Source organism: Neovison vison, chromosome 1 (genome assembly GCF_020171115.1).
Source record: "Neovison vison isolate M4711 chromosome 1, ASM_NN_V1, whole genome shotgun sequence".
In the NCBI taxonomy this organism is placed as follows: domain Eukaryota; kingdom Metazoa; phylum Chordata; class Mammalia; order Carnivora; family Mustelidae; genus Neogale; species Neogale vison.
In genome coordinates this window covers 89,634,580-89,661,587 of record NC_058091.1, presented here as the reverse complement: position 1 = coordinate 89,661,587, position 27,008 = coordinate 89,634,580, and the positions used below count along the sequence as shown (strand labels likewise).

The following is a 27,008-nucleotide window of genomic DNA, read 5'->3' as shown; positions in this document are numbered from 1 at the left end:
ACAAAGGGTTGGGAATCAAACCAGTTGAGTGCCCTCAGCAAGGGCATCCATGAGGCATCAGGCACTATCCCTCTGCTCTGTTCTACCTGCTTGCTCTCTCTCCAAGAGTCGTACAGGGATTCAGAGACCTGAATCCATCATTAACTCCTTCTCCAATCCAACTCTAACTTGCTCCCAGACTCCCCACCTTCTACCCTCCCCACCTGAGCAGGAGGATTAAGCCAACCAGCAAAGAATAAGTAGTTGGCAGTCAGAGAGCAACAGAGGGTCACAGGGACAAGAAGTGGCTTTGCATCCTCCAGGCCCATATTCTCAACGCCCCGTGAACCAGAGAGAAAGGCCAGTGTCTACTTGTCATTCCCGTCCAAACCCCACAAGACTTCATGACAGCACATGGACACTTCTGATAAGTGAGGGACAAAGGGACACCATCCATGGACAAGGGCAGGGAATGAGCATCAGAAGCAGGCTGTAAAAAAGGCTTCTTTATTGAGAGCAGCGAGTGTTTAAAAAAAAAAAACACAAACAAACAACAACAACAACAATAAAGGTGTGAGGCAGGGGTGGCCCACCCCTCCCTCCCATGCCCCCCACCCCACGCTGCAAGTACATACAAAAGCCGCCCACGGTGCATACAAAAAGGGCGGGTTATATAGTGTGAAAAGCTCCTGAAAACTCCTTCATCTGCCAGGCACTTAGGATGAGGAAAGGAGAGAAGGGTGAGGAGGAGGCATGGGTCTGGGTCAGTGTGCACAAGTCCACGGTTTGGAGGATTCACTGGCGCATCCTCCGTAATCCTGGTGCAGAGCCCAGGGTGGGCCCCAGGGACCAGAACTACCCAGAAACTTGAGTATATTAAGGAACTCCCCTCAGACCCGGCTCATCTACAGCCTAGCCCTCCCTGGGCCAACTTGGCAGGTGAGTGGCAGAACTGGACCTGGTCAATGGGAGGAGACCCAGGCCAGAAACTGGGGTTACCTGAGGTACCCACACTGTCCCTGATGGGGGAAGGGGTGGCAGAGAAGGCTGCCCAGCTCAAGGCCCTAGTCACTCAGTCTGGGTCTGAATCAGCCTCCCCAGGGCTGAGGATGAGGGAGAAGAGGAAAGTCCAGGCCCTGCCCAGACCTTAATAGTGCCTGTGGTCCCAGGGCAGGGCTCCTGGGGCCAAGGAGGACAGGGATCTTGCCCATCATGCTGTGGGAAGAAAACCTCCCCTGCCCATGCCATCCTGAGGCACAGCCTGCTTGGGCTCCTTCCTCACGGCTTGCTGTCTGCAGGGTTGTCTCCCAAGGTGTTGGCGATCTCACTGAAGGATGGCCGGTCCTTGGGGCTGAGGGCCCAGCAGCGTTGCATCAGGCGGTAGAGCTTGGAAGGGCAGCCCTCAGGCTGTGGGAGTCTAGCCTTTCCAGCCTGCAAGTCTGCAGGGAAGATGGATGGAGTCTTGGTCAAAACATTTCAACACCTGTCCCACCCAGTGGAGCCCATAGTTCCCCAAGCAGCCACACGAGGGCGACTCGGGGTCAGGGGCACTGGCCAGTGAGTGGTACATGGGCACTGACTCCAGCAAGGGGCATACGGGAAGTATCTTGTAATCAAAGGTGATGGCTCCCGTGATCCTGGCCCCAGCTCTCTCTGGCTGGTGAGGGCAGGGTCCACAGGAGGCACCCAATGCATGAGGACTGAAGTGGGGTCAACGGGCAGGCGTCAGAGTAGCTGGACTGGGCACTGGGATCAAGGACTATTTACCAACCGGTATCAAAGTATTACTTAATCAGTAGTTCAGCTGGGGCAGCCATCTCTGGACACCTACTAACACGAGCCCTGGGAAGTGAGGCAGGCTTGGTGGGCCCCGGAACCAAGCAGACCCTGCACCTGGCGATTATCTGGAATCATCCTTCAGAAACACAAACTGCCTACCGGCCAGCACTTCATCGTCCGCCTGCCCACCGTGGGGCATCTCTCCGTGGGTGAACACTTCCCACATCAGCACGCCAAAGGCCCAAACATCCGACTTGGTGGAGAAATCACCCTCCAGGATGGCCTCGGGGGACATCCAGCGCAGTGGCACCCAGGCCTGGCGGAAGTGGTAGTACTCGCTACAGGAGAGAAACATGCACAGGCATGGGGCGGGGCCTCCATGGCCCACGGAGTACCAGGGGGTACAATGGGGCACACGGCCTGGGATCCCAACCTCATCCCAGACCTGGCTCTCATACCCAGGCTAGAACCCAGCTTTTCTCCAGCAAGGCATTCAGAGAAATTGGTAGCATTTAGGCTGAGCATGGGGGTATGCTGGATGAAAATTTAGAGGCATCCATGTGGTGTCTGGTGCCTAAAAATTCCATTAAGAATCAAAACCTAAAGCTTAAAAAAAAAGGCGGGGGGGGTTGTGTCTGGGTGGCTCAGTCGCTTAAGCATCTGCCTTCAGCTCAGGTCATGATTTCAGGGTCCTAGGATCGAGCCCCGCATCGGGCTCCCTGCTCAGCAGGGAGCCTGCTTCTCCCTCTCCCACTCTCCCTCCTCATGCTCTCTCTCCCTCTCTAATGAACAAATAAAATTTTTTAAAAAGAATCAAAATTTGCCTCAACATTAGTAGTTTTAAAAGCTAACAATCATATATATTTTTCTGTTTAAAACAAAATGTAAAAAAACAAGAACACGTTAAATGGAGAAAAAACTTCAAAAGCTTTACTAGCGATAAACCAATTAGGATTCAAGCTAACAGCCAGACGCGCTGTGGTGGTGCAGAGCCGGAGTGACCCTCAGGGAGGTCCCCAAGAGGCTGTGCGGTGTTTCCTGGCACCCCAGGGCAGTCCCTGGCCACAGCTGCTGAGCTCGAAGCACTGGGCTTCAATACAGTGATTACCGAATTCAGGAAGTTGCAGAGGGAACCGTATGAATGGCTAAATTATACATGAACTGTTATAAAGTTTGATTAGTTATTTTAAAAATGGTTAACAGAGATAATGTCTAAGCGTCAGGGCCCACTGGCTAGGAAGGCTGCGGCACCTTTGAAGAAAGGATAGGGAGGCTCTGTCCCCTCCCAAGCCCTTCAGCCTTAGGTCAAGTGGATGCTAAGCCCTTTCCCACATACCCCCAAGCCCCACCCGCCGTCTGCCCCTCGCCATACCCAACTGGGGCCCTTCTACCTGTTGTACACGTCCTTGCTGAGCCCCAGGGCCGACACCTTCACCTGTCTCTGGGCGCTGACCAGGCAGTTCCGAGCGGCCAGGTCCTTGTGCACAAAACGATTGTTGGACAAGTGCTCCATGCCCAGGGCCACCTGGGTGCACAGTGCCACCTGCAGCAAGAAAGGGGCCTGTCAGAGCAGCCCAGGACTAGAGATCAAGATGACTGTCTTTGGCACAACCCTTGGTGAGGTCTCAATGCCATCAGCGTGATGCATAGGAAGCTCCAAAGCAAAGATACAACAGCCTTGCTTTCCTTCTCTGTAAAATGCGGCTACTAACAGCACCTGTCTCACTGGCTTGTTAGAAGAACTGAGCTAAAATGAAATTATGCTCTTGGAACCACTCTGGCACACAGCAGGTGTTAGATGAGGTAAATGGCACATGGGGCAGGGAGACCAAACAGTGACCCCTTGTTGGGTGAAAAATAACTGGGCAGGTGGCGCCTGGGGGGCTCAGTCGGTCAAGCGACAGACTCTTGGTTTCAGCTCAGGTTAAGATCTCAGGGCTGGGAGATTGAGTCCCATGTCAAGCCCTGCTTTGGGCTCAGCTCAGCGGGGAATCTGCTTGAAATTCTCTCCCCAATGGTCACACACACTCTCTCTCTGAAATAAATAAATCTTTTTAAGGCATTTTTAAAAGATTTTATTGATTTGAGAGAGAGCGAGAAAGATTGTAAGAGAGAGCATGAGAAGGGAGAAGAGGAAGAGGCAGGCTCCCCGCTGAACAGGGAGCCCAATGCAAGGCTCAATCCCAGGACCCTGGGATCACGACCCCAGCCAAAAGCAGAGGCTTAACAGACTGAGCCACCCAGACACCCCAAATAAATCTTTTTAAAAGGGGAGAGGGGAAGAAAAGAACTGGGCAGTAATCATAGTTTACATGTTTATGGGTTGTTCCTTTTTACCTCAAAATCATGAATTTTCCTCTAGTGGTGTAGAGAACAAACAAAACAACAACAAAATGTGTGTGTGTGTGTGTGTACATACATGTATAACTGGTTGCCCCCAAGGAAAGGAATTGGGGACTATGGAGTAGAAAAAAGTAGGGAAATGAGATGCCTGAGTGGCTCAGTTGGCTAAGCATCTGCCTTCCGCTCAGGTCATGATCCCAGGGTCCTGGGATCAAGGCCCGAGTCAGGCTTCCTGTTCAGCAGGAAGCTTGCTTCTCTCTCTCTCCCACTTGCCTGGTTGTGTTCCCTCTCTTGCTGTCTGTCAAGTAAATAATATCTTAAAAAAAAATTTTTTTAATAAAGATTTTATTTATTTATCTAAGATAGAGCAAGAGAGAGAACACACAGATTGCGGGGGTGGAGAGGGAGAAGCAGGCTCCCCATTGAGCAGGGAGCCCGATGTGGAACTTGATCCTAGGACCCTGATCATGACCTGAGTCAAAGGTAGACACTCAACTGACTGAGCCACCCAGGTGCCCCTTATTACTATTTAAATTCTGAATTGCATATAGAAGAATCCGTAAAATATATATACACTTTCAGAAATAATTATAATGCTCACACCCAGGCAACTCTCACTAAGTAAACAAATAGAAACAAAACCTAATGACACCAGAATCACCGAAGCCAGAAAGCCTCCTTCCTTATCATACACTCTCCCGCTCAGAGGTAACCTCTATCCCAACTTCTATAATTGTTTCTTGGCCGTTCTTTATAGTTTTACCACTGACACATACATTCCTAAACAACAGAACTTAGTATTGCTGTTCTGGAACCGGACAAAGCTGGAAGCATACAGAATGCCTACATTTTTGTGCCTTGACCCTTTCATACAACACTGTGAGATTCAGCTTTTTTTTTGCAGGGACCACTGTACTCTGTCCCTTTTCAGCAGGAATAGGCCACAACTCATTTATTCCAATACCAATGGATATTTGTGTTTGTTTTATTTTTTCCAGTTCTTCTAAGAACAGGGCTGCTATGACTGTTCTGATGGGTACACATGCATGAGGGTTTTGTGTTTTTTTTAAGATTTTATTTTATTTGACAGAGAGAGAGAGAGAGATCACAAGTAGGCAGAGAGGCAGGCAGAGAGAGAGGAGGAAGCAGGAACCATGCTGAGCAGAGAGTCTGATGTGGGGCTCAATCCCAGAACCCTGGGATCATGACCTGAGCCGAAGGCAGAGGCTTTAACCCACTGAGCCACCCAGGTGCCCCTACATGCACAAGTTCTTTAAGATGCTAAGGCAAGTGTCATGGACTAAGAGTATCTCTAGCTCTACAAAATAGTGCGAAATTCTTTTCCAAAGTGTAAGACAGTGGGGGATATTTTTCACTGATATCCTTTTTAAAACATCAAGCCATTGGGGCACCTGGGTGGCTTAGCTGTTAAGCGTCTGCCTTTGGCTCAGGTCATGATCCCCGGGTCCTGGGATCCAGCCCCACATCGGGTTCCCCGCTCAGCAGAAGGCCTGCTTCTCCCTCTCCCACTCCACCTGTTTGTGTTCCCTCTCTCGCTGTATCTCTCCCCGTCAAATAAATAAATAAAATCTTAAAAAAAAAAAAAAAGTTGAGCCATCTGTATGATGTCATATATATGATGTAACATATTAAATGGAATTACAGTTCAGTTATAGTAACATTTTCAAAATATGTATCAATGCACTGAACAAATATTGAGCACCTACTGTGTACCACACCCTACTGGGCGCCGGTGGAATATAGTAGGCACAGGAGGACGGGGTTCTCGGCAAGACGGCAGTCTGGAGGGGAGATAACTGTATCTGCAGAGGGTTGCCACCACCAGGAAGAAGGTGGTCCATGCCCACAGGGAAAAGCAGAAGGCCAGAAGAGTACTTGAAAGATCCACGGCCCCTCTGTCGCCTTATATGCAAACCTCAGGAGCAACCACTGGGGACGCATATGATCTGAAGCATTTCCTCGTATATAAAAACAAAGCAAATTTGGGGCACCTGGGTGGCTCACATGGTTAATTGTCTGCCTTCACCTCAGGTCATGATCCTGGGGTCCTGGGATCAAGTCTCACATTGGGCTCCCTGCTCAGTGGGGAACCTGCTTCTTCTTCTGCTTCTCTCTCTCATGAATAAATAAAATTAAACAAACAAACAAAAAAAACAAAGCAAACAAATGAAAAACAGTCCCTGGAAAAGATTATTCAACAAGTCACTGGCCAGCTGTGCGTTTCTCCTGGCATATGGGTCCATACAGGACCCATAAGGGAGAAGTCAGCCTCCAAGGAATGCCATCATAGAGAGGTGAAGATCAGAATGTGGCCAGCAACTGATGTCAGCACAGAAATCATAATCAAGGTCCTGTGATATCATTCTACATATACCTGATTGTGAAAGGTCAAAAGTCTGCCTCCAATTTATCTCAGGTGGTTCAGGGAAAAAATAAATGCATGAAACTAATATCCATGTACCCATGGAGAGAAAAAGATAAAGTCAATGGGGCGAAATGCAAACGACAGAATCTGGGTAAATGGTTTGTACAAGTTCCTTGAATTATTCCTACACTCCTTGAAGCTTGAAATATCAAAATAAAACTTACTAAACACACACACACACACAAATTGTCACAATAAACACAAAAAATAACACTAAGTGGGTACCTGGATGGCTTAGTTGTTAAGCGTCTGCCTTTGGCTCAGGTCATGATCCCAGGGTCCTGGGATCGAAACCCGCACTGGACTCCCTGCTTAGCAGGAAGCCTGCTTCTCCCTCCCTGACTCCCCCTGCTTGTGTTCTCTCTCTTAAACTGTGTCTCTCTCTCTCTCTGTTAAATAAATAAATAAAATATTTTAAATAAATAAGTAAGTAAATAAAAATTTTAAAATAACACTAAGTAAAAGCAGCCCATGTGTGGGCCAATAATGACAGTAGCTCATAGGGACGCCTGGGTGGCTCAGTTGGTTATGCATCTGCCTTTGGCTCCGGTCATAATCTCAGGGTCTGGGGATCGAGCCCTGAGTCAGGCTCCCTGCTCGGTGGGGGAGTGTGCTTCTCTCTCGCTCCCCCCGTACCTCCCGCTACCTTGCTCATTTTCTCTTTCTCTCTCAAATAAATGAAAATCTTTAAAAAGGAAAAAAGCTACAAAGATTATGGTTAATCTGCTTTTTCTTCTTAAGATTTTATTTCTTTATTTGTCAGAGACAGAACACAAGCAGGGGGAGTGGTGGGCACGGGGAGATGCAGACTCCCCACTGAGCAAGGAGCTAGATGCAGAACTCTATCCCGGAGCCTGGGATCATGACCTGAGCCAAGGGTAGACGCTTAGCTGACTGAGCCCCCCAGGCATCCTGGGCAATCTCCTTCTATGCTCTTGATGTTGCGAAGGGCAAACTAGTGCATGGGAGTGGCAGATGGGCTGCTGCAAGGAGGAGAGCACCCAATCAGAGAAAAGGGCACAGGAACGTGTCGAGTCCCTACTGTGTGCCGAGCCCTGAGCGAGGCTGGCTGCCTCTCCTGCTTGCACTCTGTAGGGTGGGGGCCATCCTCAGTTTACCCACAGTCCCATGCCAGGCTTTGTACCCCCCCACCCAATGCCAGAGCCTAGCTCTTTCCTCAATACCACAGCTGCCTCTCCTGCATCACATCTCTCCCTCCCAGGTGATGGTGACGGAGGCACAGGAAGGGATGTCTGCTCATCGGCAAGCCCCAGGGTGAGGTGCTGGCTACAGACAGACCCTACAGACCCTACAGCATCCCTGGCTGCCTCTGAGCCGCTTCACTGGCCTGGCTTCCAGGGTCACGGAAAAGCCGGCAGAAGAGCCAAACCCGCACACCAAGGATGGGGGTCGCTCCAAAGACAGATCTCAGTCTGTGTGCACTGGCCAGTGACATCCCTGTGGACGCCCCTGCCTCCACGGGTGGCTTGCGAACTTGTGGTCACAACCTGTTAGTATGTCATGAAACCAATTCAGTCCATCTTAACTAGCAATAAAACTTTTAAATGGAATAAAAAATATCAGAGTACCTAATAGTAAGGGTAAATGTCATTCATAAAACTTTCATTAAAATATGTACATACACATGCATGTGATGGCTTGTGATACAAAATGTGGTTTTTTGGCAACTGGGTCTCAGTCAAGAAAAGTTTTAAAAATAGGTCTAGGGGTGTCTGGGTGGCTCAGTTGGTTAAGCAACTGCCTTCGGCTAAGGTCATGATCCCGGAGACCCAAGATTGAGTCCCGCATCGGGCTCCCTGCTCAGCGGGGAGTCTGCTTCTCCCTCTGACCTTCTCCCTTCTCATGCTCTCGCTCTCAAATAAATAAAATCTTTTAAAAAATAAAATAAAAATAATGGTCTACATCCAGATGGCCAACAGACACATAAGAAGGTGTTCAACATCACTCATCATCAAGGAAACGCAAATCAAAACCACAGTGAGATACCACCTTACACCTGTCAGAATGGCTAGTATCAAAAAGACAAGAAGTAAGAAATGTTGGCAAGAGTGTGGAGAAAGAGGAACTCTTGTGCACTGTTGATGAGAATGTAAATTGGTGCAGCCATTCTGGAAAATAGTATGGAGGCTCCTCAAAAACCTGAAAATAGGGGCCCCTGGCTGGCTCAGGTAGAGCATGTGACTCTTTTAAAACTATTTTTTTTTCTTTTTTTAAGATTTATTTATTTATTTGACAGACAGAGATCACAAGTAGGCAGAGAGGCAGGCAGAGAGAGAGGGAGGAAGCAGGCTCCCTGCTGAGCAGAGAGCCCAATGCGGGGTTCAATCCCAGGACCCTGAGATCATGATCTGAGCCGAAGGCAGAGGCTTAACCCACTGAGCCACCCAGGTGCCCCTTAAAACTATTTTTTAAAATATTTTTTACATATTTTATTTGGGGGGAGGGTAAGGGTAGCGGGGAGCAGCAGAGGGAGAGGGAGAAGCAGACTCCCCGCTGAGCAGGAGCCTGACACCGGGGCTCTTGAGTTTGAGAAATGGTTCAGGAAAAAGCAAACTGAATGCAGAACATGTTAAAAAGTTACATAAAACTATACTTCGTTAACATCAGGGGGAAAAAAAAGTGAAACAATGGTCTAAACCCTTGTTGTCCAAAACAGTAGCCCCTTGCCCTGTGTGGCTCCTTAAGTGAATTAAAACTTAATGAAATTAAGAATTCAGTTCCTTGGGGCGCCTGGGTGGCTTAGTGGGTTAGAGCCTCTGACTTTGGCTCAGGTCATGATCCCAGGGTCCTGGTATCAAGCCCCACATAGGGCTCTCTGCTTGGCAGAAAGCCTGTTTCCTCGTCTCTCTCTGCCTGCCTCTCTGCCTACTTGTGATCTCTGTCAAATAAATGGGTAAAGTCTTTAAAAAAAAAAAAAAGAATTCAGTTCCTCAGTAGCTCTAGCCACATTCTAAATGCTCAGTAGCCCCATGAGGCTAGTGACTACCACACTGGACAGCAGCAGCTATAAACTATTTCCATCATGGTCAGAAATTCTTCAGAACCACTGACCCAAGCCACCACCACACAGGACCTATCTACACAACCAACATGCCAGCCTCAGGGCTTGCCCACGTTCTGTCTAACCCCTGCAGCATCTGACTGCACACACCGCTGTCCTCGAGGCGTGCTAAGCTGAGCCTGCTCCTGGTCCTGTCCTTAGCTTGCCAGGACCCACAGATGAGTCACAGGTTATGGCCCTCAGATTTCAAAATCTCCATCACCTCATTAGCAACTCAAACATGCATTATCTCTAATTTTGCCAACACCCAGGGCCTATGTCTGATTTCCAGCGCTATCCCGCTGCGGTCCTAAAATTCTCCCGGGGCTTCCTGCAGCCCATCCATGCCAGCTAGGCACTCTCCTTCCAATTCCACGCGACCGGGGGATACCCCGCCTACCATCCCACCACCCCTTACAAACTAACTCTTCCTCCTTCTATTCCCCTAGAATCCTAAGACTAGAAAGTGGTGTAACAGCTCACTAGATTATTAGTACAAGAAAGTATCTATGATTTTAGTAGATCCTTCCTACTAAGTTACATTTTCATGGAATCTCCCATTTGGGGGGATTTTTCAAGTATTTTTCAAGTTACTAATGAAGATCCACATGGGTATCAGAATCAATTTAGTAGGTTAAAAAAAATAAGATAAGAAATACCAAGTGTATCAAATACAGTATTTTGAAAGTGTGACTTTAGGGGCGCCTGGGTGGCTCAGATGGTAAAGTGTCTGTCTTCAGCTCAGGTCATAGTCCCGGGGCCCTGTGATAGAGCCCTGCATTGGGCTCCCTGCTCAGTGTGGAGCCTGCTTCTTCCTCTCCCTCTGCTGCTCCCCCTGCTTGTGTTTTTTTGCTCTCTCTCAAATCAATCAATCAATGAATCAATCTTTAAAAAAAAAAAAGAATCAGCTGGAGAGCCTGTTTGAAAAATATAGGTCCTCAGACCCCACCCTAAGACATTTCTATCCCCTCGGTCTAGAACCTGCATTTTTTATTTTACGCAAACCCCACTTCCCATTTGATGCTGAATATTGTCCTGAGACTGTGCGGAACACGACTTATGAAAGCTCCCTTCAGATTTACGATGCTAGGGGTGAAAAATGGAGGACAGATCTTTAGCATAGGTGGTAAAGACTTTCAGCCAAAGAGAGTCCTTTAGGTCATGAGACAGAGGTAATTGATTTCCTGTTCTGCCTGCCTATGTCCTGGTCCCCAAGAAAACTACCTGACTCCCCTCTATCCTGAAGCCATCCCCTTCCTGCCATTCAACTACTTCCTCTCCTTGAGAACTGAACTCAAACTGCTTTTTCGACCAGGAAACCTTCTTTTTTTTTTTCAAGATTTTACTTATTTATTTGAGAGAGACACAGCGAGAGAGAGGACACAAGCAGGGGGAATTGGAGAGGGAGAAGCAGACTCCTGGTTGAGCAGAGAGCCCAACATGGGGCTTGATTCCAGGACCCCGGGATCATGACCTGAGCTGAAGGCAGACCCTTTACAACTGAGCCACCCAGGTGCCCCAGGAAAACCTCTTTGTTAACCACACCATGTGTCCACCTAAAGGATGTGGAGGTCTTCAGTGTTTCTTAATTTCTGTCTCTCACTCACTTTCTGTGTCGTCCCTGAAGTCTGTAAGGCACTCGCCATATTCATTTTCCCAAGCTCCCCCACTAGATCTTAGATGCCCTAAGGATGCCTGGCAGTTTCCGTTCTGCAACCCTGCTAGGAGCCGGGACTGGTTCAGTAGAGACTCACTGGCTCCTTGCATGCCCTGACACACTCCTTAGTGGGAGGGGCACACCCTGTCCCCCAGCTTTCCATCTACAGCCACTGCAGACAGTCCCCTGTCCTGTGTGGGCCTCACTAAATTCATCTACAACTATGACGAAGTTAGCCTGGTGCAGAGCAACTTTCCCAGAGAGAACCAGGGTGACGGGTCCCATTTCCCTAACTTATCGAACAGCCATGCCTGTCTGCCCTGCCCCCAGAATCTGTGAGCTTGGTGGGCCTACAAGGCAAGGAACCATCACCTGGGAGGGAGGGCCCTAGCTGTTGCTACCTACCTGCCCTGAGCTGTGACTCATCTCTGAGGTGACTCTGCTGTCAGCTTGGTAGTGGGATGCCCAGTCCCAGAGAAGGAGGCAGCCCCATTTCAGAGGGGAGGGAAGGAGGCTGTGGGCAGAAAGAGCTGGGCCACAGAAGGAATCGTCTGAGGTGGGCAGAGGGTTTACTATGGGGCCCCCGGCCAGGTATCTGGGCCCAGAAGGCAGGAGAAGTGGAAGGAAAGGCGGGCAGCCCACAGCCTGAGTGAAAGTGTAAAAACCACAGTGGGCAAAACATGAGTAGCCCTTTCACGGAAGTCATCCACGCTCAGAGGCTGATGAAACACTCTGGGAGGCCACAGCCTGCCCTGCCCAGCCCTCACCGCTCCCCCAGCTCAGCGCTCACTACAGGAGCCGATGTCCTCCTAGTCGGCAAGGGTGAAGAGCAGCCCTTCCAAACGAAGGCACCGTGCGGCAACACAAAGGCATTTCGGAGTTACATGATCTGCGACAAGTCCCTTAACCTCTCAAAGCCTGGGTTTCTTTATCTGCAAAATGTGGCTAAGGACATTTGTTTCCGAGGACTATTGCTATGGTTAAGATAACGTACGTAAAGTCCTGCCTTGTCCGCAGGGAACATTCCATCAGCGGCACCTCTGTCACCAAGATGGCCCTTGATCCTGACCCACCCTTAAGGACCTCTCCCGCCCTGTCCTTACCTTCTGCTTGGTGCTGAGGGGCTGTGGCTTCAGTTTTTCATCCTTGCTCTGGGAAATCCTCAGGAACTGTTTGAGGTCTCCCTAAGGGAAAAGCCAAGCACTTCTGTCAGGTCAGAGGCCAACTGTTCTCTCCAAAGCATTAAACCCATCAGGGGCTCCCAGAGCACCCAGCTGAGCAGGAGAGAACCCCTGGCCCTGTACACCCACCCCAGCCAGCTTCCCCTCCACTGGGGGAAGTCCAGTGGGAATTTTAAAAATATATGAGATGGCTTCTAGAAGCTCTCTCAGTCATAGAGACAGCAGGACTGCCATTCCTACCCTCGGCAGAGCCCAGACAGGCAGGTGACAAGACTCCTGCCTTCAGGGAATCAAGTGGAAAACACAGCTCCTAACCATCACAGACCCCTGAGAGGACACCTCTGTCCTCCGGGGGTTTATCACCTAAGAAATATACTGAGGGAGCAGTAGCGGCGGAAACATATATAAAATACTCATAAGGGCTTGCCAGTGGCAAGGAGGAGGACTGCTCCTCCTCTCTCCAGCCGACCTGAGGATGTAACGAGCAGCAGCCTGAGGACCAAGGGAGTAAAGGTTAGGGGACCAAGGAGTTGGGGAATTCAGAGTATGGGGCAGCTCCAGGCGTGACAGGTGAGATGGAAAGAGAAGGCTGGCAACGGGGCTAACACTGGTGGCCCAGAGGGGAGAGGATGCCAGGAAGGAGTTCCAAGAAGGAAAGCAGGGTCTGCTAAGTTTTATTCTCAGTGGGGTGATGAGCCTGGCAGAGAAGGAAAAATGACAAACGGAAGAAAACGTGAGTCCAGGAAGGAGACCTGGGATGCACCTGGGTGGCGTGCAGAGCGAGAAGCTGGGGACCAGCCCCACACATGGGGGCTGGCAGACAGGAAGGAGGGAGCACCAGTCAAGGTGCCGTTCAGTCAAGGAACGGCAGGTGTCGGAGAGCTAGCGGGGACAGGCGGCTGAGTGTCCCCGGGGGGCAAGCGTCTCCCAGCAAGCTGACATAACATGAGATGAGGCTCCATGGTGCGCACCCCCAAACCAGCAGGGCCCCCCCAGCATACCAGGTCCACGTACTCCAGCACCATGTAATGGGGCTCGGCTTCCCGGCACAGCCCCAAGAGCCGCACCACGTTGGCATGGTTCAGCTTCCCGAACATCTCGAACTCCCTCCGGAAGTCCAGCTGCTGTTGCTCGTCTCGGCTCTGGAGGCTCTTCACAAGCACCAGGGTCTCTGCCACCCCCTCCTCCACGCCCTGCGCCTTCGCCAGGAACACCTCCCCAAACTCACTTTTCCCTGTGGGTACAGGTCTGGGTCAGCCAGCTGCTCTCACCCCAGCAGGGAAGCTCCTCGGGGGGGGGGCGGGACTGCCTTGCCCCTCTGTCACCAGAGGGGAGTCTTGGCTGCACCCCACCCATCCACCTGAGGGGCGACCCTAAGCAAACCACTCCCCGCCCTGCCCTGGGCTTCATGGTCTCCAACAGTACCAGCATTTTCCAAAGGATGGCTGGCGTGAGAATTTTAGGGGGCTCTTAATAAACATGTTAATAGCTCCATGTTTTAATGTATCCTCAGAAAAAATTTAACTGCCACAAATCTGTAATTTCTCACATTTTTTCCTAGAACAACACTAACTTGCATTAATTTTGTTTTTTTCTGTTTTTAAAGGCAGCCCGTCTGAAGGAAACACCAAGTAAATAAGGCACAGGGAGTGACTACAGCCAGGGAGGTGAGCCGTGTACAGGTATGGGGACACACTGGGATTATCTCCCCTCTGCTTCCTGCCCCAGGCTCCCAGGCTCTGGGTTTTAGGGACCTTGGAGCCAGCAGCCCTAACCTAGCCTCCAGACAGGCCTGTCATTATGCTGTGACCGCTGCAGCCAAGGCGACATACCCAGTGTGGTGATGGGCTGCAGGCTGGTCCTCGGGAAATGCATCTTATCAGTTGTGCTGTGGCGTTTGTTGGTGGCCGCAGGGCCGGAGCCCAAGCTGGTCAGGGCCACTTCCTCTTGGATCTCCGCGGAGGGCTGCCCGTTCTGCAAAGGCCCACCTGGGAAGAAGAGGCATGGTTGGGAGGCAGCAACATAAGACTAGACACTCTGGCCACCATGGGCACCTCACTTCTCTCCTCCAAACCTCTCCTTCTATCAAGTGGGTCCAATCATGGTGTTCCACACAAAAAAGGCCAGTCCAACTGGTGAACTGATGGGGTGGGGTACAGGCATCCCTTAGAGTAAAAGCACTGATGGACACAGCTGACTACTACCTCTGAGATGGAACCAGGTACACAGGCCTCATCTGGCCCACCAGCCCCTCAACACTGCATCAGTCTAAGGGGTTTTGCTTTCGTGGGGCCTCCACTGCACAAAGCCCTAACCGGGCACAAAGGGGAAGTACAATGAGGGAGACCCAGGCCCTGCTTTGGAATGCCTAGATGGATAGGTGCAACCCAGCAATGCCTCTGAGAGAAGGGCAGGAGCTGGGGAACCAGCAGGATGTCCCTGGGGGAAATGAATGGGCAGGACACAAGTGTTACCACTGAAATAGTTTCGTATTGTATTAATTGTGCTTGTGGTTTAGCGGCACAGAGAGAAACAGGCCCAGCAAGGTAGAAGCTGGCCCTGAGCCTCCCATGAGGAGGTCATGAACCAGGCTGCTCAGCTCCCCAGGCGGGGGAAATGGGCCAACTCCAGGCTTCCAGCTGGGGTTGGGGCCGGATCGCCTAGAGCCCCCGCAGGCAAGCACCACAGCTCTCTCTGTGGCCACCAGGGGGCGCTCAGTACCCGCACACCGCCCCGCCGCCACAGGCCCTCACCGTTGAGACACTCCATCTCGGGCTCCTCGCCCTCTGGCTGCTTCTGTAGGCGCTTGGCCTTGCAGCGCTTCTTGCAGTAGAACATGAGGCCCAGGACGGCAATGATGTAGGCCACAGCAGCACCCACAGACAGCCCGATAGTCTGGATCATCTTGTAGGGGGGAGGGCTGCCTGGGCCCTCGGACTCCTCCAGCACTGGCTTGTCTGAGAGACACAGAGAGGGGTCTGGGCAGGGCCCATTGAGGCCAACCCAGCCCTCCTTCGCTCCCAGCCCCTCCCCATCCTACAGAGGCGACCACCTTCCCACCACCTCCTAGTCGACGACCACCTCCCAGACACCCAATGGCCTGACCAAACCAGAGAACCAGGGCGGGTCACCACCGTCTCTGGCTTTAACAAGGGGTGGGTCCTAGGGCCCCACTGAAGTCACAGAAGTTCTGAAGGATCTGAGGCCAGTGATTCCCAAGCTGGGGTGCATCTGAGATGTGAGGCCAGGGACACACATAAAAAGAAACACACCTGTCAGGATGCTAACACAAACCCACGCTATTGCTGACAAGCTTCCTGAGTGGACTTGGTATCTTGAACCAGTCCCTTAAGAGCAGCATTTGGGAATTCCTGATTTAGGATCCCAGATGGCCGGACACAGAACACACGTTCAAGAACGTGTTTGCGGAAAGGATCTTCCAGACTAGGGGCTCTCAATGGCCTAGGGTCCCATGGTGAAAGAGGAGCCAGGAATCATCAGGGAAACAGGGAGAGAGGCCCACTAGGGACACCACTAGGACTTTCCAACTCCCACCTACACCAAACACTTCAACCAAGAGGTCTTATCATTTCACTATTATCCATTCAATGTTCCACAGAATATTTTGTCTAGAAAAACAGTTCTGCTGCTAAACCACAAGTTTAAGAACTTCTCATTGAAACCACTCTCATCTTACAGATGTAGAACCAAGACCCTGGAGCGGAAATAACACCTCCAAGGGCATAGAGCTGGTGAGGAGAGACCAGACCCAAACCCGGAGTCCCTGACTCCTGGCAGAGCCTTTTAGCAGATGGATCTTTCTCTCTGGGCCTCTGGGGCATAGTAACACTTTCCCACGGCACCCTGGGCTGCTCTCCTCCCGGCCTCCCCACTCCCCCAGAGATATGTGCAGCCACGGCAGGACACCTGGCAAGAAGCATTTTAGGACAAGAGGACCACCCCTACACCCCCACACACACACCCCTCCCAACACACACACACACACACACACACCAGCTGTGGAATGTTAAATCAGTAACAGCTCAGCAAGGAACCCAACATTATGCCACAGCATGGTGGGAGCAGAGCCAGCTGAATCCCAGCCCCTAACATAAAAAAGGATTTCAGGGTTCTCCGTATACAGGGGTCCGACGAAAACAATGATGAGAAAGAAGTGTGGCCCCAGCACTTCCTCTACAGGACACCGCTCCCCAGCACATACCCACAACATAGAGGGGGGCCTCCGTGTGCTTGATGTTACAGCTGTTGCCCGCGATGCAGGTGTAGCGGCCCGAGTCCTCGGGGGCCACGTCATGGATCACCAGGGAGCCATTCTGGAAGATCTGCATCCTGCCAGGAAAGAAGCCACAGCGCTACCCACCTCTCTAGCTCCTGGGGAAGACCGGCTGCAGGAGAGGTGCGATGGGCTAGGGAAACAGATGGGCCCTACCTAGGTCCCAGCTTGGTTGGGTCCAGGATGCGGTCTTTGCCCTTCCACTGAATGAGCGGCTTAGGGTCTCCCTGGGCCTCACAGCGCAGCAGGGCCGTGTGGCCCTGGTACACGGTCGTGCGCTCTGGCTCCACCTTGAAGGTGATGAAAACTGGATGGGAAGAGCCCAACAAGGGGCGAGGAGCAGTGAGCCGTGGGACTGGCCGGCTGTGGGCTGCCCTCCCGTCCCAGGGCTCTGCCACGGTCGCACCTGCCACAGTGAGCTGGACGTGGGCACGGATCTGGCCCTGCAGCCCATTGGAGGCGATGCAAGTGTAGTTGCCGGCGTCATCACGAGTCACCCTGGAGAAGTGCAGGGTCCCGGCGTTGTCTGTCACCCACTCGGGGAGGCTGCTCCCATCTGTGGTGGCGACAAAGGGAAATTACAGGCTTGACCCAAGTCACTCGGGACCACAGTGCGCTCAGTCACCTACCTCTACTCAAAAGCGTGTCTGTCATCTGTTGCTCCTGATGACTCCAAGTCCCAACTCCTGAGCCAGGCACTGGGAACCCCCCGTTACTTGTTCCTTTTCCAATTTTTTAGTCTCATCTCCTTCCACTGCCCTTACAACATCTCCCTCCTGCAAAACTGAACTTCCGATGGGGCCCCGACTTCACCTTGACCTCATCCTCACGGCCCGTCACATCTCACTTCCAGAATCCCTTCCCGCTCTTAGCCGTCCAGGTTTCAGATCCCTTTGCTGCTCCAGCTCTTTTTTTTTTTTTTTTAAAGATTTTATTTATTTATTTGACAGAGAGAGAGATCACAAGCAGGCGGAGAGTCAGGCAGAGAGAGAGAGAGAGAAGCAGGCTCCCGCCAAGCAAAGAGCCCGATGCGGGGCTCGATCCCAGGACACTGAGATCATGACCTGAGCCGAAGGCAGTGGCTTAATCCACTGAGCCACCCAGGCGCCCCTGCTGCTCCAGCTCTTAACAGAAAGCTGACTCTGACCACCCGAGCAGAGAGCGCCCACCTCTTCCCCGAAACCTGCAGTCCTACTCTCCCACTCATACTACTCATGGAAATGTAAAAACTGGTCTAGCCCCTTGACAGACAACTTGGCAATTTACAGCAAGGGTTGCAAAAACGTGTGTATACCCTTTCATACGTAATTATTCCATTTCTGGGAATCTCTCCCAAAGGAAATAAACCCAAATCCAGAAAAAACTTTGGCTTAAAGATGTTTATTGCAGCAATAAAAAGAGAGAGCGAGAAAGGCAGAGAGGGAGAGAGGGAGGATGGTTAACAACTCAAATCTCCAACATTTAGGGAATATTTAAGTAAATTACAGTGACTCCAATCATCAGAGTGTTATTGCAATCATCAAAACCAATGTTTATGTATAAAAGCATGTGAAAATGCTTGATAACGTTAAGTAAAAAAGGATATAAAATTACATAATTAACTGTATCTTCTTTTTCTATAGTAAGCATGACTTACTCAATGTAAGTTTAATAAGTGAAAATTACATGTTCAATAAAATTGCTATGTGCAAAGAGAAAGATATACATAGAAAAAGAAGAGGGCACAAACCCAAAAATGATGGTATAGCAGGATTATGCATCCTCCCCCCAAATTTTCTTAGTTTTTTTTCAAGTTGTTTTTTTCTTCCCCTTTTCTTTTTCTTTTTTAAGAGAGTGAAAGAGTGTACATGCCAAGTGGGGGGGTGAGGGAAAGCGGGAGAGAGAATCCCAAGCAGGCTCCACAACCAGCTCAGAGCCTGATAACACCACCCCAAGATCATGACACAAGCTGAGACCAAGAGTTGGACGTCCGACCAACTGAGCCACCCAGGTGCTCCTGAAGGTTTGATTTCTAAGTCAATTCTACCCCCAACACAGGACTCAAACTCACAACCCCAAGATCAAGAGTACCATGCTCTACCGACTGAGCGCACTAGTCGCTCCCACCCCACAAACTTTCTAAAGGAGCCCGCATTATCTTTCTGTCTAAATATGATTATTTTGAAGGGAGAGGGAGGACTTCACAGCACCATCTGGATCAAGCCAGTCACTTGCGGCCTCAGTCATTGTCTGTGACCTCTAATGCCATAACCTGACCTCCCTGGTATCTGGCTCCTTTCTTCCTACCTGGACTGTAGGTCGGCCCCACATTCCTTGTCTTTCCCACAGTTCCTGGCACGGTGCTGGGCCCTCCTCCGCTAGTTCTCAGACACGCACACATCTGACCAGTGGATTGTGCTACCTGCCCCCACTCCATGCACCCCCGGTACCCACCTGCCCGAATCCACTTAATTGTGGGCTTTTCTCGGCCTGTGGCTGAGCAGGGTACTGTGGCCTCCTTGTCAAACTCCATGCACTGCTGCGGCCGGGGCGGTGGTGTGAACTTGAGCTTTTCTGTTTTAGCAGAGGGAGGGTAGGTGAGCACCAAGAGGAGGAAGCAAGGCAGCTCAGTTGGCCTCAGCTGGGGCAGGCCTGAAGATCGGGGTCCCCTGCTGCTCCTTCCCCTTTGCTCTCCCCACGCTTGCTCGGGCGCTCACCCAGCACTTGGACACGGGCCTGGGCCTCGATGCTGCCGGCTGGGGTGCTGCTCACACAGCGGTACCATGTGCCATCATACACTTCCACACTGTTGATACGCAAGGTCCCATTCTTGGAGACTTCAAACCGCGAGTCCTGTGGCACACATTATGGGACCATGGGAGGTCTCAGCCCCACCAGCATCTTCAGGGGAAGGAGGGCAAGGAGAACCGATCCCAGAGGAGAGCCCCAGAAGGGGATTCTGGCCCCCTCCAGGAGCCAGCCTCACTCTCACCTCTGAGATGAGCATCTGGTTTCTGTACCAGATGACTGTGGGTTTGGGGGTGGCCTGGGTCAGGCAATGCAAGTAGCCTGGCTTGCCCTCCTCCAGCTGGCTGTCCTGGGGCTTCCTCAGCCACGTGGGCACAGCTAGAGGGACAGGGAGGGAAGAGAAGATGGAGGAACACATCTCCAAGACCAAAGGATCCAAACCCTCGAAATTCCAACCCCACACCCGAGTTCAGAAGCTCCTGTCTGCTCCCCCAAAAGGTGCAACAAGGACCCCTTAGTGAAGACAACCTTTGGAATATGATCTTAGTTAACGGTCACAATAAACCCCATACGTGTATATTCCTATACCCATTTTACAGCTGAGAAGACAGAGATTTATAGTAATGGTGATGTGCTAATACCCAATAGATAGGATTCCAATCCCTAGTCATGTGCCCCGCAAACCCTTGCTCTTTTTATTACACTAAAACACCCCAAGGCTCAGTCCTCAGATCCCTGCTCTGGTTTAGCCAACTTTGTTCCCTGAATTATCTCAGCCAGTCTGTGGCCTTCCACGCCATAGGAGTGTGTGATTCCCAAACCTACACCCTGTCTCCTGACCTCCTCACCATGAGCTTCAGACTGGCAAGCCCAACTGCCTACTGGCATCTCCAACAGGCCTCTTGAGCTGTATGTGTATGAAAGAGAACTGACTTGCCCTGGAGCCTGTTCATCCCAGCTTTTCCCGTCTCAGTAAATACCGCCCCTATAGAGCCAATGGCAAGAGCCCAAACGTACCCCTGACTTCCCTCTCTATAGCCCCTCCCATCACATCCATTCTACACAAACCCCATCTCCTTGAGCTCCCCAAAATCCCGAGTCTGACCACCACTCTCATCTCCACAACTACTGCTCTGTTCCAGGCCCTCCAAGACCTGCCCCGGAGAATTACAGTCATCTACTAACTGGGCTCCCCATCCAGACTCCTGCTCCTAACGTTCTGGTCTTCTCAGAACCGTGGGAAGTGATCTTTCAAGAATGTCACTCTCCGACTCAAAACCCTACAAGGACTTCCTGTCTGACCTGGGGTGGCAGACTGTTTGCAAAGACGGTCGTGAACAGCTCTCCCGTCCCTTGTTCCTCTGCACTCGTGTTGCTGTCACTTTCTCCATCAAGAGACAGTCGACTTTTCTCGTGCCTCAAATCTGGGGGGCCCGCGACTGGCCTGGCCCAACACAGAACCCAGTGGAAGTCATGCTGGGCAGCTGCTGAGCGGCTGCCTTGAGAAGCCTTGCGACTTCCAGTCCTGGCTGAGGAGGCCCCAGGCCTGCTGTAGCAGCCACGACAGGGGGTAAGGAGGACAACACCTGAGGCACCCCAGTAGATGCAATCTCCATCAACCACGAGACATCTGAATGAGGCTGTCAGGGAACAGCCAACCACCAGCTGACCTCCCAGCTGACTGCAAGCATATCTGATCTTTCTGACCACCCTGTAGGGTAAGTACTGGGTCAGGAGCTCCATTTTATGGATGTGGAGACTGACCCCTGGCAAAACAGGAGCTTGCCACACCTTGTCCCTCCATGCGCAGGGGAAAGAGTAGGACCTGGGTCTCTGGAATCCCAGGCCCTCACCCTTGCTCTGCCGTCAAAGAACTGTTTTTCCATGTGGGCTATCACCCCAACTTCTGTGCCTGGCTTTTCGGGGTCAACCCCAACATCACCTTCCAACAGCTGACTGAGTCCCAAGCGTGCAGAACACAGAGCTGAGGGGGCATCAGGTGAGCATCCGGGAAGCCTTTGCACATGGCCCCCCAAGACCAAGGCCTCGTCATGGCACCCGGGCTCCCCTCCAACCTCGCCTCATCCCACGGGGCCAAGGTGCTCACTGGCTACAGTGATGTTGACATCCTGTCGCCGCTGACCGGCCAGGTTGGCTGCATGGCAAGTGTAGACGCCAGCGTCACTCTCGATGGTTCCAGCAAACACCAGGTCATGGCCCTTCTGGAAGACTCTGCCGTGGGTGGGCAGCCGGACTCCCGCATGCTCCCACCACACACGGGGCTCCGGCAGGCCCTGGGGGGGCAAGCAGGCCACGCGCTCCACGCGGCCAGCTGTGAACACCCGTGGCTCAAATGGCAGCATGTCTTCAATCTCTGCAAGGAGGGGAGCAGGAGGCAAACCACCCGATTACCGTGGGTCTTGGTACCTCACACTCTCCCACAGCAAGCTCCGGCCCTTGGTAACACAAACCCCTGGAACACTGCCTCTCCTCTTCCTGGACCCAGCATCCTCTTCCTCTCTTTGTTCTCCGAGCTGCTTTCTGAGTGGAATCAGGAGCCTAACTCTCCACGTGCCTACAGTGTTGAAGGCAGCCCCCGCTTCAGCACCCCAGATCCAGGGACCCACCTGCCAGGTGAAGTGTGGCCTCAAGGATGACGGGAGGGCCCCTCTGCCCGTGGCCTATGCAGCGGTAGACCCCTGCGTTGCGCGGCCGGACCTGGGTCAGCAGCAGGGACCCATTGGCAAACACAGTGGCTCTGCGGAGGTGCGGGGGGCTGTGAAAAGGAGAGAGTGCTATTTGGAAGAAGAGGCCCACAGACCTCCTTCTGGAAGGGAAGGAGATGGAACCCCATGCTGCAAAGGTCAGAGGTACTGGAGGAATTGGCCAGGAACAGGACAGAGAAAAGGAAGTCCACATGCCACATTTGTGTGTGTGTGTGTGTGTGTGTGTGTACACATGCACATGTGTACTCATTCATGAGTGTGTACAGGTGTGTTCCACCTACAGGAGACTCAGCTTTTGGGACAATGGGGAGAGCCACAGTGTCAGTGAGAGTCAGTGAGCCAGCAACGCGTGCAACTGTGGAGACAGAGGGCCACTTCCCACAGGGTTAAGGCCAGCCTGCCAGTAAGGCCCCAGCCCCAGCAGCCAGAAGCCCATTGGCCACACCAGACAAACTACTGATGATATATATCTTCAGGGCTGAAGCCCAGTAGGATTCAAGCCCCTAGCCTACACAGCCACACCACCAAGGATCAAGGACATGCTTGGTGCCACCAACATGCCCTCTGCTCTCATACGGCCCAGGGAAGGACAAGAGTCCCGATAAAGGAGCTGGCACCCCCCCAGAACCTTCGGGAAGTGTTTGCTTCCTCCAAAAAGTGTGAGTGTGTGTATGTATGCGTGTGTGCAAGGTAACCTTACCATCCATCCAGACTACAGTCACCAGGTCCCCTGTGTCCCTCCAGACTGAATCGCTACTCCCCATCCCAGAAGACCCACACAGGCAGGAGGGGAGTGGGAAGAGAACAGAGCCACCACTAGCTCATACAGTGCCTTTGTGTGAACTGGAAAAAGATGCCCTTCCTGGAGGCTTCCCTTTGTGGAACTCATTCCTTAACAGTAAGACATTCTACCGCCATCTGCTGGAAACTTGAAGTAATACATGTACAGCCCTAGGACGTCTGCAATACTGATCCCATGCATTTAGAGAATGCACCTGGGCAATACACGACCCATACCGCTGTACTTGGAACATCCCTTGCCAGATGCCTTACCGGCTGCGGTTAGTGATGGGAGTCTCATCTTCAAAGACCCACTGCAGGCTCGGGGGTGGCTGGGCTGAGAACTGACAGTGGAACATGGCCTCCTCATTCCTTGCCACCACAATGTCCTGAGGCGCCAGCACTACCCTAGCAAAGCTCTCATCTGGGGAGGAAGAAGCACAGGTATGTGAGCAGGCAGCATGGGGAGGCCCCTTCCATCCCTGCTGCACTTTCATCCCCACCCCGGGCTCACCAGCAATGCTCAAGGTGAAGTTCTGGCTGCTGCAGGTCTGCCCAAAGGCGTTTTGGGCACAGCAGGAGTAGAGGCCACTGTGCTCTGGGCTGGCCGGCCGGAGGGTCAGGTTTCGCTCCTTGCTGCTGACCGTGTGATTGCTCTGGCCATCAGAGAGGGGGTTCCCATCTCGGAACCACTGATAGGTGGGCCTGCAATGCCGAGAGCATCAGCAGCAGGGAGGCACAGGGTACTCAGACAGGCAGCAGACAGGGTACAGAATCGGAGGGTCAGGGCTAGACTCCTCAGTTTACAAATGGGTCAGGCTAGACCCCTCAGTTTACAAATGGGGCTTGGGAGGGGATGTGACTTGCACAGGAACACACAACAATTCAGGGGCATCATCAGGCTGAGCTGCTACAACTCTCAGCATCCAGAATTCAGGATCATTCCGCAGCACAAGGCTGCCCTCCTCCGGTCACTCAAGGGTAGCCTGGAGCAGCCTCTGGACAGGGGTGGTTACAGAATGAAGCGAGGTGCCTCTGAAGAGAGTCCAGGTTTGGGGACTTGTCTAGTCCCTACTTGCCTAGAATGACCCTCTCCATTCCCACCCTCCAACTCAGCTCCTTACCGAGGGTGCCCATCAATATGACAGCGCAGTGTAACCTGGGTCTGAGGCTGGATCTCGGCTTCTGAGGCTGGGTGCTTCAGAACCACAGGGCCGGTCTCAATCCCTGCAGCAGAGGCCACAGTTGTTGAGGAGCAGAGCAGAGCAGGGGGCGAGGAGGAAGGGGAGGACAGAGGGGAAGGAAAAGCAGCAAAGGACACGGCCTGCAGGTTCTGGAGCCAAGAGACAGTACAGGGAAGCCCTGCAGGGCTGAGGCCGGGGCTACACACAGGGGGTGGGTTTGGGGGGGCCAGAAACAGAGCGTCTGCTCGGTCTGTGGCAGGTCAACCCTGACGCTTGGCCACGCTGCTACACTGCCCTTGCCATCTGCTAAAGCATGCAGCAGGTCAAGGGTCCTATACTTGAAGGGGAAAGAAAATCTTAAGGCGCGGGGGGACTTCTCTTCCCCCCACACACAGAAAGAACAGACTGTAAGTGCATTCAATTGGAAATGAGAGAAGCTGAGGGAAAGGAGGGGTCCCACAGGGTTCAGTAAAAGAGGACTTGCAGTGAGCGAGCACAGCCTCCCAGCTCTCACATTTGATGTTGAAGGAGGCGTTGGCACTGCGGGCCTCCTCTCCCGTGGTGTTGTCCCGCGCTACGCACTGGAAGGCTCCAGAGTCCTGCAGCCGATCCACAGCAGCAAAACTTAGGCTGCTGCCCTGGGCGAAACGCCTCTCGGTGTCCCGGACGGGGGCCCCATCCAGCAGCCAGTACACATGCACCGGGCCTGGGGCCTCGACCTCACAGCGGAGCAGCGCCCGGCGCCCCTGCAGTGCATCCTGGGAGGATGGCTCCTTGATGAAGACAAGGGCTGCCTGGGCACCTGCAGATGGGGACAGGGGAGAGGCACCGTCAGGAAGAGCTAGAGCCACTGTCCTCACGCAGTTCACCCGCCACCCCGTGCGCAGGAGGAAGGGGGCTCCACACATAGGAGGTGTCCGGGAAGTGTGGGAGAGAAGGATCTGGAGCCCACAAGTGCCAAGTGTCCACTGAGAAACTCTGAAACTGTGCTGGCCACCCTGAAGGACACAAAGACACAGTGCACACCAGTCGGCAGGGGGTACAGAGCAGTTACACAGAACACGGTGGGTGTGTGCCCACTGAACAGTGCAGGCAGGCAGTGCACAGAAAAGAGGGTGTTCCAAGGGTGGGGAAGGGGCGGGGACACCAGGGAGGCTCCCCAAAGGAAGTTTCTGACCTGTGGGTCCTGATGCTGGGCTGAGGAGCAGAGGACGTTAGCAGGTGGCCCTCCCCCATCAATCTTCAGAAACCAGGATGCCGAGCACAGAGCATCTTGGAAGGATTATTCACACTCACAGCCCCGCTAAGGGTCTACCCACAGATGCCTTGCAGCCCAGCATCCCCCAAGGACTTCTCTGGGGTAAGCCACCCCATCACAGGAGAAGCCAGTATTCTCTAGATTTGGGGCTGTTTCCAAAGGCAGGCCAACACTGCCCGCCACGTCCTACCCCTAAGAATATGTCTGGCCAAGATATGGCTTTTCTGGGTGAAGTTGAGAGGTGAGCATTCCCCTCTCCTGCACCAGAACAGTTTGGCGCTGGCTGGGGCCGGAGGGGCACCTACAGAGAAGGGGGGGGCCTGCAACCGGGGGTGGAAGTATAGCCAGTGGGAACAAAGGGGAAGTGAGAAACCTGTATTAAGTGGCAGATGGGCTGAGGAGGCGGAGGGCAGGGCTGGGCAGGTGGCATGGTGACAGCAGAAGTAACACACTGGGCTTTGTTCCGGGCCCACGTGGGCGTCCTGCAGAGGCCCTGAGCTGCTGGGCTAGAACACCGGCCTGCCTGCCAGAGGTGGGTGATGGCACAGAAGAGGACTTGCAGCCCCTCCAGGAAGAAGAAATAGGCCTCCTGGGGCTGCTATGTGAAGAAGCAGGCTCTGCCTCTGACCAAAGCGGGATGGTAAGGGCAAGAGGAGACTGAGGAGGTCTTGCTATGCCCTTCCACACCTACAGAGGCTAATCACGGCTGCTCCAAGCCCCTGACAGTGAAGTTTGGTTCTTTAGGGCCCAAGAACCAGTCTCTCCATAAAGTCAGCAGCAAGACAAGTGCAGGCTCTGTCAGAGTGAGGTCCAGATGAGGGGCTGCCCATGGTGTCGGTCCATCTCCCAACATTCTCAGAGGTGCTAGCCCGCAAGACAGTCATGAAGTCAAAAGGGGCCCAGAGCCACCTCCATCTCTGCTCAGCGGGCACTGCTCTTTGGGTGGGAGCATTGCTGGGCTATCCCACCCACTGTGCAAGTTAACAAACCTGTCTTCGGGGTGCTGCCAAGCACACCCCCAGTCACCGTGACATCCCAAACACCCCACTCACTTCCAGTCACCACACAGGAATGGGACCCTGCCCCTGCCCCCGCAGAGCAACTCAGCACAACCCCTTTGTCGAGCAGAAAGGTAAACGAAGGTCCTCGGAAAATGAAGGGATCTGCCCAGAATCAAACAGCTCATCTGACCATGACCCAAGGAAGCCAACTCCTAGCCCCATGCTCTTCCCAGCTCCGCCCACGAACTCAAAACCAACCTGGAAATGGCTGATCCCACAATGGGGCTCAGTCCCCGTGGCCAGGGAGAGAGGCAGACCTCCTACAGACAACACCAGACACACAAAGGTGCTCAGCTCACTGTCTGACTGAGGTCACCTTAAGGGAGTGTGGGGCAAGAGCTGGAGAATGTGGAGGCGTCTGGCACACCTCCCGACTACCTCTCACGAGGCACATGGGCAGACTCAGGCTGATGCCCCAGTGGTCCCCTGCAAATGGGACTCACCGAATTCTTGGGGGCCTTGACCCTGAACTCCAGGACACTTGTGAAAGGCCAGAAAGATCATCTGCCGTCAGAGAGTAGGTGAACCACCC

At 52.7% G+C, this 27,008-nt stretch overlaps 1 protein-coding gene across 1 annotated transcript in view; it reads right to left on the bottom strand.

Annotated features, from left to right (window-relative positions):
* Nucleotides 1-470: 470 nt before the first annotated feature.
* The window catches only part of PTK7 (protein tyrosine kinase 7 (inactive)), a 64,666-nt gene continuing 38,128 nt past the window's right edge, over nt 471-27,008 (bottom strand). The window contains exons 2-20 of the mRNA XM_044251224.1: nt 24,672-24,959; nt 24,098-24,200; nt 23,488-23,678; nt 23,247-23,397; nt 22,095-22,243; nt 21,575-21,841; nt 19,712-19,845; nt 19,437-19,572; nt 19,174-19,293; nt 17,147-17,296; nt 16,897-17,047; nt 16,669-16,796; nt 15,200-15,403; nt 14,279-14,434; nt 13,448-13,680; nt 12,369-12,449; nt 3,150-3,301; nt 1,918-2,096; nt 471-1,418 (exon numbers count right to left, since the gene is read on the bottom strand). Coding sequence (XP_044107159.1) covers nt 1,258-1,418; nt 1,918-2,096; nt 3,150-3,301; nt 12,369-12,449; nt 13,448-13,680; nt 14,279-14,434; nt 15,200-15,403; nt 16,669-16,796; nt 16,897-17,047; nt 17,147-17,296; nt 19,174-19,293; nt 19,437-19,572; nt 19,712-19,845; nt 21,575-21,841; nt 22,095-22,243; nt 23,247-23,397; nt 23,488-23,678; nt 24,098-24,200; nt 24,672-24,959 — 3,134 coding nt within the window. The 3' untranslated portion in view covers nt 471-1,257. The remainder of the gene's footprint in view (nt 1,419-1,917; nt 2,097-3,149; nt 3,302-12,368; nt 12,450-13,447; nt 13,681-14,278; nt 14,435-15,199; nt 15,404-16,668; nt 16,797-16,896; nt 17,048-17,146; nt 17,297-19,173; nt 19,294-19,436; nt 19,573-19,711; nt 19,846-21,574; nt 21,842-22,094; nt 22,244-23,246; nt 23,398-23,487; nt 23,679-24,097; nt 24,201-24,671; nt 24,960-27,008) is intronic.